The sequence below is a fragment of the Ictidomys tridecemlineatus genome, chromosome 7 (assembly GCF_052094955.1).
Source record: "Ictidomys tridecemlineatus isolate mIctTri1 chromosome 7, mIctTri1.hap1, whole genome shotgun sequence".
Taxonomy (NCBI): Eukaryota; Metazoa; Chordata; class Mammalia; order Rodentia; family Sciuridae; genus Ictidomys; species Ictidomys tridecemlineatus.
The window spans coordinates 98941662-98955208 of NC_135483.1; the positions used below are offsets into that span (position 1 = coordinate 98941662).

At 51.9% G+C, this 13547-nt stretch overlaps 1 protein-coding gene across 3 annotated transcripts in view; it reads left to right on the forward strand.

Moving 5' to 3' along the window:
- Gli2 (GLI family zinc finger 2) overlaps positions 1-13547 on the forward strand; it is a 232940-nt gene that overhangs the window by 172032 nt on the left and 47361 nt on the right. For 2 of the 3 annotated variants that reach the window (XM_040294133.2, XM_040294135.2), the window contains exon 3: positions 8083-8188. The exons of the other annotated variant lie outside the window; for it this stretch is intronic. In XM_040294133.2, the coding sequence (XP_040150067.2) occupies positions 8083-8188 (106 nt within the window). The remainder of the gene's footprint in view (positions 1-8082; positions 8189-13547) is intronic. 3 annotated transcript variants of the gene reach the window in all.

Here is a 13547-nt window from a genome sequence, read left to right on the forward strand (position 1 = left end):
CACATCTCATGGTGGGTGCCACTTGAGAATTCCTGTCCCGTGCATCTCAGTGTCCCTTCCACCTGGGGTCAGAGGGAAAGCTGCCATCCTCATCATGTGCTGTAACCCTGTTCCACATCTGCTCTGAGCTTTCCACCAATTATTAGGTTTGCATCCTGCAGACACCACAAATATTCCTTACAGTAGTCGGGCTGATGTTGTTCCTCTTTGACATGAAGAAAATAAAGCGTGGAGGTTTGTCATTTATTTGCTAGCAGATAAATCCAGGGTTTAAACCCAGACCTGTGCAGATTCATGGCTCACTTCCTTCCTATTTCCATCCCAAGCTCTTTGGCCAATGGAAACAGGTGATATCCCACAGGACACCAGTTGACTGACGTGCCACTCAGAAGCAAACCTATTTTAATCTGCCTGAGAGGTTTGCCATGGCTGACTTCCAGTCCACCTCCTCTGCTGGTTTTTAGTTTAGTTTTGTTTCTTTTCTCCACCTTCTTTTACCAAAGAGAAAGGTGACTCCTGCTACCTGCATCCTTCTCTTAGGAGGAAAATGACCCAGTGAACCATCTTCGCAAGAGTGTCAATTCGTCTCCATAACTTTGCCAAGGTCTGTTTGCTTTGAAGAAAAATACTGAGGCAACTGCACTGGATTTTAATTAAGATGCAGAGAATTCTAAGCTAAAGGGACAGGATAAGTTATCATGAACTAGGGAGTCCGAAGCAGTCACCTATAGTGGGAGAGAGATGGGGGTTCAAAAATCCTTCCTGGTCCCCTGGAGCCATTCTCAATTGGAATGCCTTCTTTTCCGCTGCTCATACTGGGACATCAGACTGTCCCTAGCAGAGCCGGTGTCCCAGGAGCGCTTGGTGGGTGAATGGTAGTGACTGTCCCCCACAGAGGCATAGGTGTCCTAGCCTAGAGGCTGTGCAGGTGTGTTTGACCCGGGGTGTGCCAGGTAGGAAGGGAATGGGGAGCAGGGTCCTGGCATAGGGCCTGCCTACTGGGTGCAGAGAGCAGCTACTCCAAAGGAGCTTCTCTTTGTGGGTCTTTTTTTGTCCCACACAGGAACAAATTCACATGGCCTTCATATTATGGTTAGATATTAGGTGTCCCCCAAAAGCTCACATGTGAGACCATGTAAGAAGGTTCAGAGGAGAAATGATTGGGTCGTGAGAGCCTTAACTGGGTCAGTGAGTTAATCTCTGATGGGATTAACCCGGTAGGGGCTGCAGGCAGGTGGGGTGTGGCCGGAGGAGGTGGGCATTGGGGGCGTGGCTTTGGGACGTATACTTGGTGAGCTGAGCTTAGTCTCTCTCTGCTTCCGGATGGCTGGAATCTACGTCCTCAGCAATTTTTATTTTATTTTATTTTATTCTTGGTACCAGGGATTGAACCCCGGGTGCTTTAACCACTGAGCCCCATCTCCAGTCCTTTTTATTTTTATTTTGAGACAGAGTCTGGCTAAGTTGCCCAGGCAAGCCTTGAACTTGCCATCCTCGGGCCTCAGGTTCACTGAGATTATAGGCATGTGCCACTGTGCCCAGCCCCCATCCTGCAGTCCTGCTCAGAGAGACTGTAGTAACTGGCGACTTAGTCCCTGGGGTCTGCACAGCCTGGGACAGTCCCCCTACCCCGTCCAGCTTCTCTTGACCTCTAGGGCTCCTCCAGCCATGGAACAGCCTCTGGTGGGGGGAGGGGGTGCTCCAAGCTCAGCCCATGGGGTGGGGGTGGGGCGGGCAGCGGCTCTGTTGTGGCGACACATGACTTCGCCCAAGAACTCTTCCTGCGACCCATGGGCTTCCTGGTCACGTTTGGATGACCCAGTTTTGCCTGTTCTTTGTCTGAACTCTGCTGACCCCCCCCACCCTACCCCCACCCTCCGGGGTCGTTATTGATGGGCATTAACTTGAGCTGGGCGTCCAGGGGAGGGCTGTCCTTGTCCCCTTGGGTGTCTTCCCCACTCACACGGGGACATCATCAACCCTGGCCACCACCCAGGAGGATTCGGTGTGTACTTGAGCACTGAAACGGCCTCGGCTGCTCAGGGCGTCTTCCCCCTGGGAAGGAAAACAAGTCTTTTTTTTTTCTTTTTTTTCCAGCAGAGGAGGGGCAGGCACTGAAAATTCTATCTTAGTTTCTTCTTCAGAAACTTAAAAAGAGAGGTATTTCTTTGAAATGGCATATGGTGTGTGTGTGTGTGTGTGTGTGTGTGTGTGTGTGTTTTCCATGCCTCTGCCGGAAGGACATGATTTAGTTTGGATTTATTTTCCTCTTAAAAAAAAAAAAGAGCCCACAATAAAAACAGTGTGTGGAAGGAGCTGGAGCATGTGTTACCTGAAGGCGGCTCTAGTTCTTTATGTTCAGCTCCATGTTCCTCGAGGGTTTCTGAGCCTCTTGAGAGAGCCACTTCTCTCAGGATTTGATAGTCAGCCTGACAGAGGGACTCTGAGCCAAGAGTTCACTTCTGGAAGCTTCCATCAGGGCATGAGGGGATGATTCATGCTAGGTGGAAATGTCCTGAGACCTCAGATGAGCCGATATCCAGGTGCACCCCTAAGTTTGCCCTGTGTCCAAGTCGGGGTCTCCAGAGACTCTGTGTGTGTGTGTGTGTGTGTGTGTGTGTGTGTGTGTGTGTGTGTGTTGGGTGCTGTCCCTTTACAGCCAGGCTCAGGTGACTGGGGCTGGGGCTGGTGGCATTTGGAAGGGCCACCGGGTTAGTGAATCATACATAGGAAGCCCCAGCCCTGTCCAGCCCCACTCAGTGACCCCGGGGTGTCACCAGCTAGAAGAAGCGTGGCCCTTTCTACGGGAAGAAGGTGACCGCTCTCAGACAGCAGGATTGTGCTGCTCACCCCCAGTGTACAGAGGGGTGACGTAGGACCCAAAGAGGAGCCACGATTTCCCCAGAGCCCCATGGTCGCCTGACAGGGTCAGACGGATTCCTGGCTGATGTCCTCCCCTGCCCCACAGCGCTGGACTCTCCTTGTGTGTCATTTTGAAAAGTTTCTCAAAGCAGATGAGCCCCTTCTCAGAGCCTCCCAGGGCTTTCCCAAATTGCTCAGAAAAAAAAAAAAAATTCCCCAGGTCTCCCCACAGCCCGGCCTCCACGGCCTCTCCCCACAGCCCGGCCTCCACGGCCTCTCCCCACAGCCCGGCCTCCGCGGCCTTCACTTCTGCCTCTTCTCCCTCCACCCATCCCTCTGCTTCAACCAAATCAGCCTTCATGCTGACATCGCGGGTTCTTCCCTCCCGCCAGGCCTGTGCGGTCGCGGTCGCCTCTGCCACAGTCCCCTCTCCTCCAGAGAGGGCCCACTGCCTCCCTCAGGTTGCCCACCCCCTCACAGCGTCCTTGTCCTTGTCCCCTCCTTGGTCACGGTGCAGATGCATTTGCTAGTGTGTCCCTCCTGTCTTCTGTCTCTGGGCTGGGGTTCCGGCCACCTTGTCACCACACTGTCCTCAGAGCCCCAACGTGCCTGCCACGCAGCAGGTGCTGATCTCAGGTGACGGTGACTGCGGGCCTGTGCAGGAGTGCGAGGTGATCCTGGTGGCAGCTGTGGTTGACTTCAGGTGACGCAGGTGGGCCAGGTCTCCTCTCTGGTCGGGCAGAGGGCCCTGAGCAAGGGGTCCCCGGGTCGAGGCCTGGCTCCCTCCCCTGCCTGTTTACCTACCCTCCGTCCGTTCATCGGGGCAGACGCTGTGCTGCACTGGAGTGAGCAGAGGCTCCGTCTGCAAGCCTCGGGGCTGGGCTCAGAGGGACCTTGTGGGACTTGGACGGAGACACAGTGCAGCCAGCTCCATCTGCCCGGTCACCGCTCGCCTGGAGTTGGGCTCATCATGCAGAGCCTCAGTATTACCTCCTGAACAGTGGGGTCCAGATCAGGGGGGATGGGGACATTCAGGGAGGTGTCTAAGCAAGGCCCGTGAGGCAGGTAACGTCATTGACTTTGTCATCCTGCTGCTGGCCAGCCTAACCCATGAGACCCGGGACAGGAGGAGCCACTGACATGTCTGCAGGAGGAGGCCGAGGCGTAGGGTGAGGGAGGGGTGGATGTGGAGCATCGCTGGCACCTGCTGAGGGGGCTCCTGCCTGGAGAGGGCCAGGCTGGTGGGAGGAGCCACCCTGAGCCCTACCTGAGAAGGAGAAGCCTCTTTCCCTGTCATCCACAGCCTTCACCCAGGGACCTGCCAGGGAGCAGGGAGCAGGCCAGCTATAGCAAGACCCCCTAGGTGGCTGTCCCTCATACCTCTTCCCAGAAGGTTTAGCCACCCCGCCTCATACACACCCTCAAAACAACAACACACACATATACTGTGTTAGTCAGCTTTCTGTGACTATGACAAAATACCTGAGAGAATTTACTTAAAGGAGAAAAGTTTTAAGCCCAGAGTTTCAGAGATTTCATTCCTTGGTCACTTGTCTCGGTTGTTTCTTGACCTGACATGAGGCAGAACATCATGGGGGAAGGGCCTGGTGAGCAAAGCTGCTCACCCCACAGCAGCTGGGAAGTAGAGAGACAGAGAGGAAGGGGCTGGGGACCTCCTCCCAGAAGGTCGTTCAATTATGAACCCATCGATGGATTGATTAGTCTATTGATGAGGTCAGAGCCCTCCAACCTACTACTTCCCAAAAGTCCCGCCTCTGATCATTGCTGCACTGGCGACCAAGACTTCAACCACGAGCCTGGGGACATTCCAGATCCAAACTATAACATACACATGCACACACCACACACACCGCAACATATGCAAATACACACACCACAATACACGAACACACTACACATGCACACACAACACACACTGCAATGTACACACACACACAATACACACACCTACAAGCACATGCATACATACTACACATGCACACACACCTCCCACATATCCATATACAACACATACACACACATGTGTGGAACAACACACATACCCACATATTCACTTGCACACAATACACAAACCACCCACACACACATATACACAAACTGTATGCATACACTCTCTCCTCTCTCTCTCTCTCTCTCTCTCTCTCTCTCTCTCTCTCTCTCTCACTCACACACACACACACACACACAGGATGGTCCTGCAGGGCAGGCAGCAGAGCAGCCTCACCCTCCCTCCACATGTGGGTCTCCCTCCACTATTCAGGCTCTTGGCTGCTCTTTGGACCTGGCCGAAGTCGCACTGACCCTGAATCCGGAGCAGAGCATCATCTCAGCTCCCAGCAGGACTGGGGGTGGTCTGGGTTCTGGTGGATTAAGCTTCTGCAGAAGCAAGACAGGGAAGGATGGGGCACCCTGGAGAGCTGGGGAGGGGATGACCTCTGGGAGTTCTGGGCTTCGTGCAGCGTCCTGGGGTTGCCGTGAGGAGATGGTGTCTGCAAAGCACTATCTGTTAACCATAGTCCCTTAGCAAGGTGGGAAGGGAGGACCCTGGGGATCAGCGACACCCACCCTGCAGTTGTCCCGGAGTGTCCCTGTGGCTAGGCAGAGGGAAAAGCCTAGGAGCAAATGGATCCACTTCCTGGCTCTGTGACCTTGGGCAAGACCTTGACTCGCCCTTGACCTTTATTTGTATCTGTGAAAGGGCACTGCAGCACCTACTCCGGCTGCTCCAGAAATACTGTTCGTGAAAGCAGTTTTTATTTTGTTAGTAATACTGTATTCTGGTCTCCTCGGATGTGTTATGATGTTTTTTGTTTCTTAAAGGCTCTTTTAAGACTGGGGATGTAGCTCAGCACATCTGCCTAGCATGCTCAAAGCCCTGGATTCCATCCTAGCACCATTTTGTTAAAGGCACTTTCCTGTACATTTAAAAAGTGGGCACTACTTACTGCTGGCTGCTTGGAGATGCAGGAGAGTCCAAGTGGTCCTGGTGTGGAGACTGGCCCGCCCTTGACTCTCCAGCCTCCCAAGGGCCTGGAGGGTGAGCATCTTGTCCCTTGCCTCTCAGCGAGTGAATTCATGGTTTGTGAACCCTGAGTGCTCCGAACACCAGGGCGAATTGTCATTGTCAGTGGTGACACTTGTTGAGTGCCTCTTACTGCAAAGGCTCCGGGCAGAGCCCCTTCACATTAGCTTTGTGCACCTGCACAGCCTTCCAGGTAGCCGCCGCTCCCCATGTTCAGATGAGCAGATGGGGACTCGGACAGGTGCTGAGGCTTGTCCAATCCATGCACCTGGAGGCCATCTCTGACTCCCAGGGTCCACGGCCTCCACAGCACTTGGTTGTCCTGTCACAGTGACTGAGTCACAGTCACACTCTCAGGCTCACCTGTTCAGAGACTGGGGTCAGAGGGAGAGGAGGCACCTAGAAGTCAGGGGTTCTCAAAGCAAAGCCAGGCCAGAGGGCCGGATGCCTGCCATTACATCTGCTGACCACTTCCTTCCCGAGTCCAACATTGGCAAGTTGATTTAAGCACAGGGAGAAGATTTACTTTTTTCCCTGTCCCTATGGAAAGTACTAGGATGGTGGAATTATGAAGATAAAATTGAATACATCAAAAAGTAAAGATGAGACTCAGCAGAAAAGTTTCCTCCCGTTAAAAACCCACAGCGTCCAGCCCAAGGGTCTGTTGACAGATGATGGACAAACAAAATGTCATCTACTCATAATGGAATAATATGTAGCCTTTAAAAGGAAGGAAACTGTGACACTTGCTACCATTTAGTTGGACCTTGAGGACATTATGCCCAGTGAAATTACCCAAGCACTAAAGAACGAGTACTGTCAATTCCACTGATAGGAAGCACCCAGTGTAGACAGATCCACTGGGACAGAAGGCAGAATGACAGCTACCAGGAGTGGGGGAGGGGGAGTTGGGGTCTAATGGGTGCAGGGTCTCAGTTAGCGATGATGAGAAAGTTCTAAAAAGATGGGTGGTAGCCGTGGCTATACAATATGGCTGTCCTTAATGCCACTGAACATGGTTACAATGGTAAGTTCTATATTATGTGTGTTTTAATACATACTATGATTCAATACAAGGAAAGAATTTATAGTGTTTACAGTACAGTGTTAGAATCTATTTGCAGAGAAACGGCAGCCTTGTTTTTATACATTACTACGGGATGCCTAGTCGTCAGCTGACCTGCACATACGCAAAAAAGAAAAAGAAAAAAAAATAGACCAATCACATCTCTTTCAATTATTCAGACATCCAGACTCAACACGGCTCTGCTGGCCTGTGGCCTGCAGACTGAGGGAAAGTCAACTGAGAAATCTCTCCTTTCCCAGTCTAACTACTTTTTAAAGAGCCCTGTTTCCCTAAAGCCTATAATTATGTTTGCCTCCAGGGTATACCCAGGCATTTTTTTTTTTAAATAAGCAAAGAGCATCCTACAATTATCATGATGATTTGTTGAGCACAGGCCAAAGGCAGACAGCAGGCTGACTCAGCTCTGCAGACTGACACGCACGTGTTGGCGATCTCAATCCTGCAGGCCCCACCAGTACTCGCAGGTCGATAATTAATATTAAGAGGTGGAAAATGAACAGATCCACACAGACGTCTGCGCTATGCTGCCCACAGGATGGGTCAGGCAGCAAGCAGGTGGGTGGGATGTGGCCTTCCTGAGCCTGGCTGTCCCCTCGGAGCGGGCCCTCCCTCCGCAGATGGTCCTAGGTAAACGTTTGCAGCCTGTGTGAGTGCGTGGCAGCATCCAGATGTTGTCACCCGGTGCTGCTGCTAGAGCCACACGCAGCCGAGGCCGGGGTGGGCAGAGGCTGGCGGAGTTGGAGCCTGTCAACTCTGTCAGCCCTGATTTGCGGGCTGAGCCTGGTTTCGTGGCCCTGCCTGTAATCTCCCCGAGTTCAAAGAGCGCTGAGCTGCTTGTCTTTGTCAAGAGCGCGGTTGGGGATCTTTTATGTGGAAGATGTAGGATTCTCGGGCCGACTTTGATTATTTATTCATCCCCCTCGGTGGGTGTGTGATAGCACGGGCACCACGCAACCCCTTGTCCTGGCTACTCTTGCTCTGAAATTCATCGAGCTTAAAGCCCTTTGAACATTGCTTTTCGAGGGAGGGGAAAAGTTTTTGAAGTCCTATCTCTCTCTCTCTCTCTCTCTCTCTCTCTCCCCCTCCGCAGTGCCACAGCACCTCTTGCCGCCGTTCCATGCACCTTTGCCGATTGACATGCGACATCAAGAGGGAAGGTACCATTACGAACCTCACTCTGTCCACAGCGTGCACGGGTAAGTCCTGCCTCGGTCCTGCTGCTCCACAGAGGCCTCCTCCCCAGCAGTCTCAGCTGTCGACTCTTGCCTCTGTCCTCCTTTGTGGAGTTCCTGCTCTGTGCAGTCCCCAGTGGGCATGCACCTTTGCCACCCAGGAGCGGGAGGTACGTGCGCACCAGCCACCCTTCTGGTGCCTCCCGAGAAGGAAGCTCGGCTCACCTCCCGACATTCTTTCTCAGACTCTATAGACTTCCTTAGGGGACCTCCCTGCTTTACCCAGCCACAACGTGAGTCCCTTCCAGGCTCAAAAACCTGGATGAGGAAGGTGACCTTGGATGTGTGCTGTCCCAACAGAACCTTCAGAGGACTCCCTTTTACTATCTCAACTCTTCCACTTTGGACAGTAGGTTTCGTGGGCACCCAGCCATAAAGGCAAACTCAAAGCAATGCTCTGGGGTCTCTTCCTATTCCCCAGCCTTGAGATCTCCAGGTCAAAGGGGCATATCTCAGTAAGTCCAGCCCTGTTCCTGTCCATTCCCACCTGGGACCTCTAAGCCCCTGGTTCATGTCCGTTTTCTTGGTCTTTATGACTCGAGGCTCGGTACCTCTCTACCCCATTCATTCTTCTTCTAGAAGAGAGGTGCCAATGTCTCCACTGTCCCCACTCCTACCTGTAAGGGGAGCTTCTATGAAGGATCAACTGGCCCCGAAGGCTCTGCTGACCACACCCCTCTAGTCACCTTACCTGGTTCCAACACACACCTCCTGCTTCCCATCTCTGCCATGCTCCTGCTTGCCCATCCCATCTAGAAGATCCCTTCCACCTGACCACCTCTAAGCCTCAGCTCTGGAGTCACCTCCTGCAGGGTTACTGGGTCCCCCACATTGAGTGGGGCCCCATGCTGGTTCCCTCGACACTATCACCCCAGAGTGAGCCGCTTGCTTAGCTGCCTTCCAGCAGGCTCTGAGCATCCCTTGGACTCCTGACAGCTGACATACAGCAGGTCAATGCTACTTGAGTGGACAGTCCTCTCCACGTCTGCACCTCATGGAGGCAAGTCCTCCTACCTCTCCCATCTCCTGTCGGAATGAAGTCAAGAGGCATTTGCTGAATGCTCCCTCCATTCCAAGGGTTGTGCCCAAGAAGTACACAGCCAGCCCTCGACGTCACCTGTTTGGGGAAACCTATTGCTTCCCCAGGACGGAACAAACCTGGGACTTTTATTTTCTTTTCTAAAATATTTTTTTTTACTTTTTAATATTTTACTTTGAAATAAGTCCAGACATGCAAAAGCAGTTGCAAAATATCATAAAGGATTTCCTGTATGCACTCCATCCGGCTCTTTAAATGTAAACATCTTACATAACCAAAGACTGACACAAGGCTGTGTACGAACCTACCCCTTTTATCCACATGTGGCTGGGTGCCCACGAACGTCTTTTTTCCTGGTTTGGAAGCCAGCCCTAGGTCCCCCGATGCCTTTGGTGATTGTACGTTCTTCACCATCTTTCATCTGGGTGGATCTGGTGTCCCTCTTTGTCTTTTATGACTTTGACACTTTTGAAGAAGGTGGACCAGTTACTGCATATGCCTCTCAGTTTGGATTAAGCTGATATTGCTCACAGTTTTGTTCAGATGATGCATTTGGAGGAAATAATATCGTAAAAGTGATGTTGTGTGTGCTTTACAGCACATGGTATCAGGAGGCACCGGAAATGTGGGTCACTTGCTTAAGGCAGTGTCTTCGGGATGATCTGCTCTAAAGTTGTTACCTTTGTAGTTGTTAAGTGTCTGGCTGGACAATACTTGGGGACTGTGTGTATACCCCATTTCTTATCACTTTTATGCACTTACTTAAGTATCCATGAAAGATTCTTGCCAGAAACTGTGATGATTAGTGTTTGGCACATGGTGCTCTGTTTCTGTCGCTCCCTCTGTGTGTATTGATGGGAATTCTACTGTAAGGAGAACTGTCCTTCCTTCCATGTTTTCTTTATTTGATTATTCATTGGACACATGGATATTCATATTTTTCTGTGGATAATACTCTACTTCAGTATTTATTGTATTGTTCAGACTGTCCTATGTTTGGCCATTGGGAGTCTTTTCCAATGGTCCTGTGTGTCCTTTTGACATATTGGAAACTTACCATGCTTCTTTGATGTATGTACGTGATCCTTGAATGACTAGGATCTGCTTCAGTGCACCTGTAGGTGATGGGGTCATTACCATCCTCTGACCCCTTCCAGGGATGCTCCAGGTGCAGGTGGCTGTGACCACAGCCCAAGCAGCTTCTGAAAAGTGCGAATGTTTGGAACTAGTTGAATCACCTGAAAATTGAACATTTGGTGGCATCTGAAAATCCTAGGAGCTCAGTTTCAACCTGAGATGGAGTTTGTGCTGCTGATTTTCCTGCTCTTGAGAAATGTTTGGCTGGTTCAGGGGCACCAATCCTGGGCACAGCAAGCCAAGTGTCGCTTGCACATGGTCCTAGTGTTGGGCGGAAGTGTGGACAATGCTGAGAGATCTCTGGGGTGGGATCCACAATCTGTTTAACATGTTCTCAGGTAAATGCTCTGAAGCCTGGGTCTTGAAATGCTCTGCTTGTAGACAGAGCCCTGCCACTGAATGAGAAGTCCCTCAGTGCCGACACTCACTAGGCAGGCAGGTGGTCATGGGCTGGGGCTTCTTTCTGGGCTTTGCCTTTCTCTGGTGCTGGGTTGGACAGTCAGATGCCATGTCTGGACCTGCTTCCTTTCTGGCCAGGGAAGACAGAGTGCCAACAGAGCCTGGGGCAGGAGAAAGCTCATGGTGGCCACTGGCAGCCTAGATTGAATGGTAGTATGAGTTATTAGTGGCTGCTAAAACAAATTGTTTCTCTAGATTGAATGGTAGTATGAGTTATTAGTGTCTGCTATAACAAACTGTCACCAACTGAGTGGCTTAAACCAATACAAATGTATAATCACAGTGTTTGGAAGGCCAGAAATTCAAACTCACTCTGATGGAGCTAAAATCAAGTGTTGGTTCCTCCTGGGGGCTGACGAGGAGAATCTGTTTCTTTAGCTTTACTAGTTGTGGACGCCTCCTGCATTCCTTGGCTTGCAACCCTGAGGTCACATCGTACCACCTTTTCTTCTCTTTGTCTTCTCATTTCTTCTTCTGAAGCAGTTTTCTCTCTGCCTCTCTCTTTTCAGGATTTGCGATTGTTTTTAAGGCCCACCCAGCTCTCCAGGATCATCCTTCCATCTCAAGATCCTTAACACTGCAAAGTTTCTTGTGCTATTGAGGGTAATACAGGCTGTGATGATTAGGACATGGTCATCCTGGGGGACCATTACCTGGTTCATTTGGGATCACCAAACCCTAGTGAGGAGTCTGGCTCCATCCAGTAGCATAAAGGGTGTTGATCATTTTGCACAGATCTGCAGCAGGCACCGCAGTGAGCCTGATATGCATATTAATCTTCCCGGTTGCCCCGGGAGATGGGGTTAGAAGCTTGGTCTTGCAGATACAGTCCTGAAGCTCAGAGAGGGGTGGTGGCTTCCACAGGATGCCTGCAAGGTGGGCGTGCTGGCTTCTCTCAGTGCTGGGGAGAGCAGTCTCTCAGGTACAGCTCCTCTCCCCAAGACAGGAAGGGGTGGTCTGCTCAAGCCCCCATTGACCCTGTCCTGCTAGGGGTGGCCTCCTTGGGATAGTAGGGTCCCACTCAGGCCAAAGGGTGAGACAGTGAAAGCTTTGGGGACTGGCCCTGAGCTTTGGAGAGCCCAGCTCCTCCCCTGCCCTCCCATCAGTGCCTCAGGTGGGAACCGCACAGAGCCTCCTAGAACATGGCTCTGTGGCTCTGGCTGCTTTGATTAATGTGGTCGGAGCCTGGTGGAGCACCCCGATCCATCAAGCCCATGTTGTGGCCTGCTCCTCTTTGCTGGCATCAAGTGTGTCTAATTACACAAATGTTACACAGCAAATGAGGTCCAGCGTCATCTCTTGTCACAAGTCTGAGCCTCTGCCTGCTGCTGGGAGTATAAGGGGTGCACCCACCAGTCTGCCCTTGTCCCCTCCTGTCCCCCCTGCTTGGGCATCAAGACCTCTCCCCAGGGCTCTCGGGATCCTGAGATCTCTAGGGATGGAGCACCCAGGGTGTGCAGGCTCTGGGGCCCCTCGTGCCTACCCTGTGCCCACAGAAGCGCTCCACTCAGTGCCCCAGAGCCTGCTGGGCTGGCTGCACTTGAACCCCGAGCTGAATCCACCAGCTGTGGGAGAGCAGATTGACAGAAATGAACAAATTAACCAAGTTCAATTTCTTCATCGGTGAAGGGGCCAGATCTCACAGATGATCCAGATAACACAATCGACTGAAATATTCTAAGAGTAAAATAGGACCCTCTGGGGGAAGCATTGAGAACAGTCCAGAAGCCTTCAATAGAGGTTGGTGGTTCCTATTGGTACTGCTGGTCTCCCTGCTTGCCTATTCTAAAGACGGAGATTCATTGCGGGCTGAGGAGTGTGTGTGGCAAAACCAAGAGACCATCCAATGGCTGGGATGTAAGATGGTGGGAAATGAGGCCAAGAAGTTACCGTTGAGGGAGGAAAGATTGGATGTCCTCCTTTGGCTCCCAAGAACAGGAAGGAGAGCCAGATTTATTTTCAGGGAAACTGTAGAACAGTTAAGGGAGGGACAGAAGGACAGAGAACTTGGCGAGGAGACCTGCCAGCAAGTTCTAGTAGCTCCACGAAGACAAGGCGCAGGGCCAGGTTGGCAATCCCGCTCTCCATGTTCAGGCTGCTGAACGAGGGGCCACCACGCAGCCCAGCCCTGATGGTGGCTCTCTTCTAGGCACGCACACCCTGCCCCTCTACGCCCATGTCCTGGTATGTGATAAGTCCTGGCTGATTGGATAGAATGAACTTGTGTCCTGGAAGGAGCAATGGAAGTCCATGTTTCTGGCTCAGGGTCGATCTTCAGCTCTTGATGTGGCTTGGTGGGTCGAGCCTAGGCCTGCCCTGCCCTGCCCTGCCATAGGCATCAGAAAAGACCAACTCCAGCTACCTTCAGCCCAGAAGGGCTCAGAACACTGTCACACGCAGCAGTCCCAAACCTGCCCGAGGGCAGACCTGAGCAATTTGGGTGTGACTTAAGGATGCTCACTCCCGTGCTCCAGCCCACAAAGCTCTGCATCCTTGGGCTAGAGGGAGGCCTGGGAATCTGGCTTATTCACAAGCACCCATAGGTCCTAGTTGGGGACCCCTAGAGGCCACCCTGCTTGTTCAACATGTGGCCAAGGAGCCCAGGGCTGTGTATTGGCTTCGTTGGATTCATAGCACTAGCATGGATGAGAGGCCTGGCCATAGCTAATTGCTCCCTGCGGATCACTT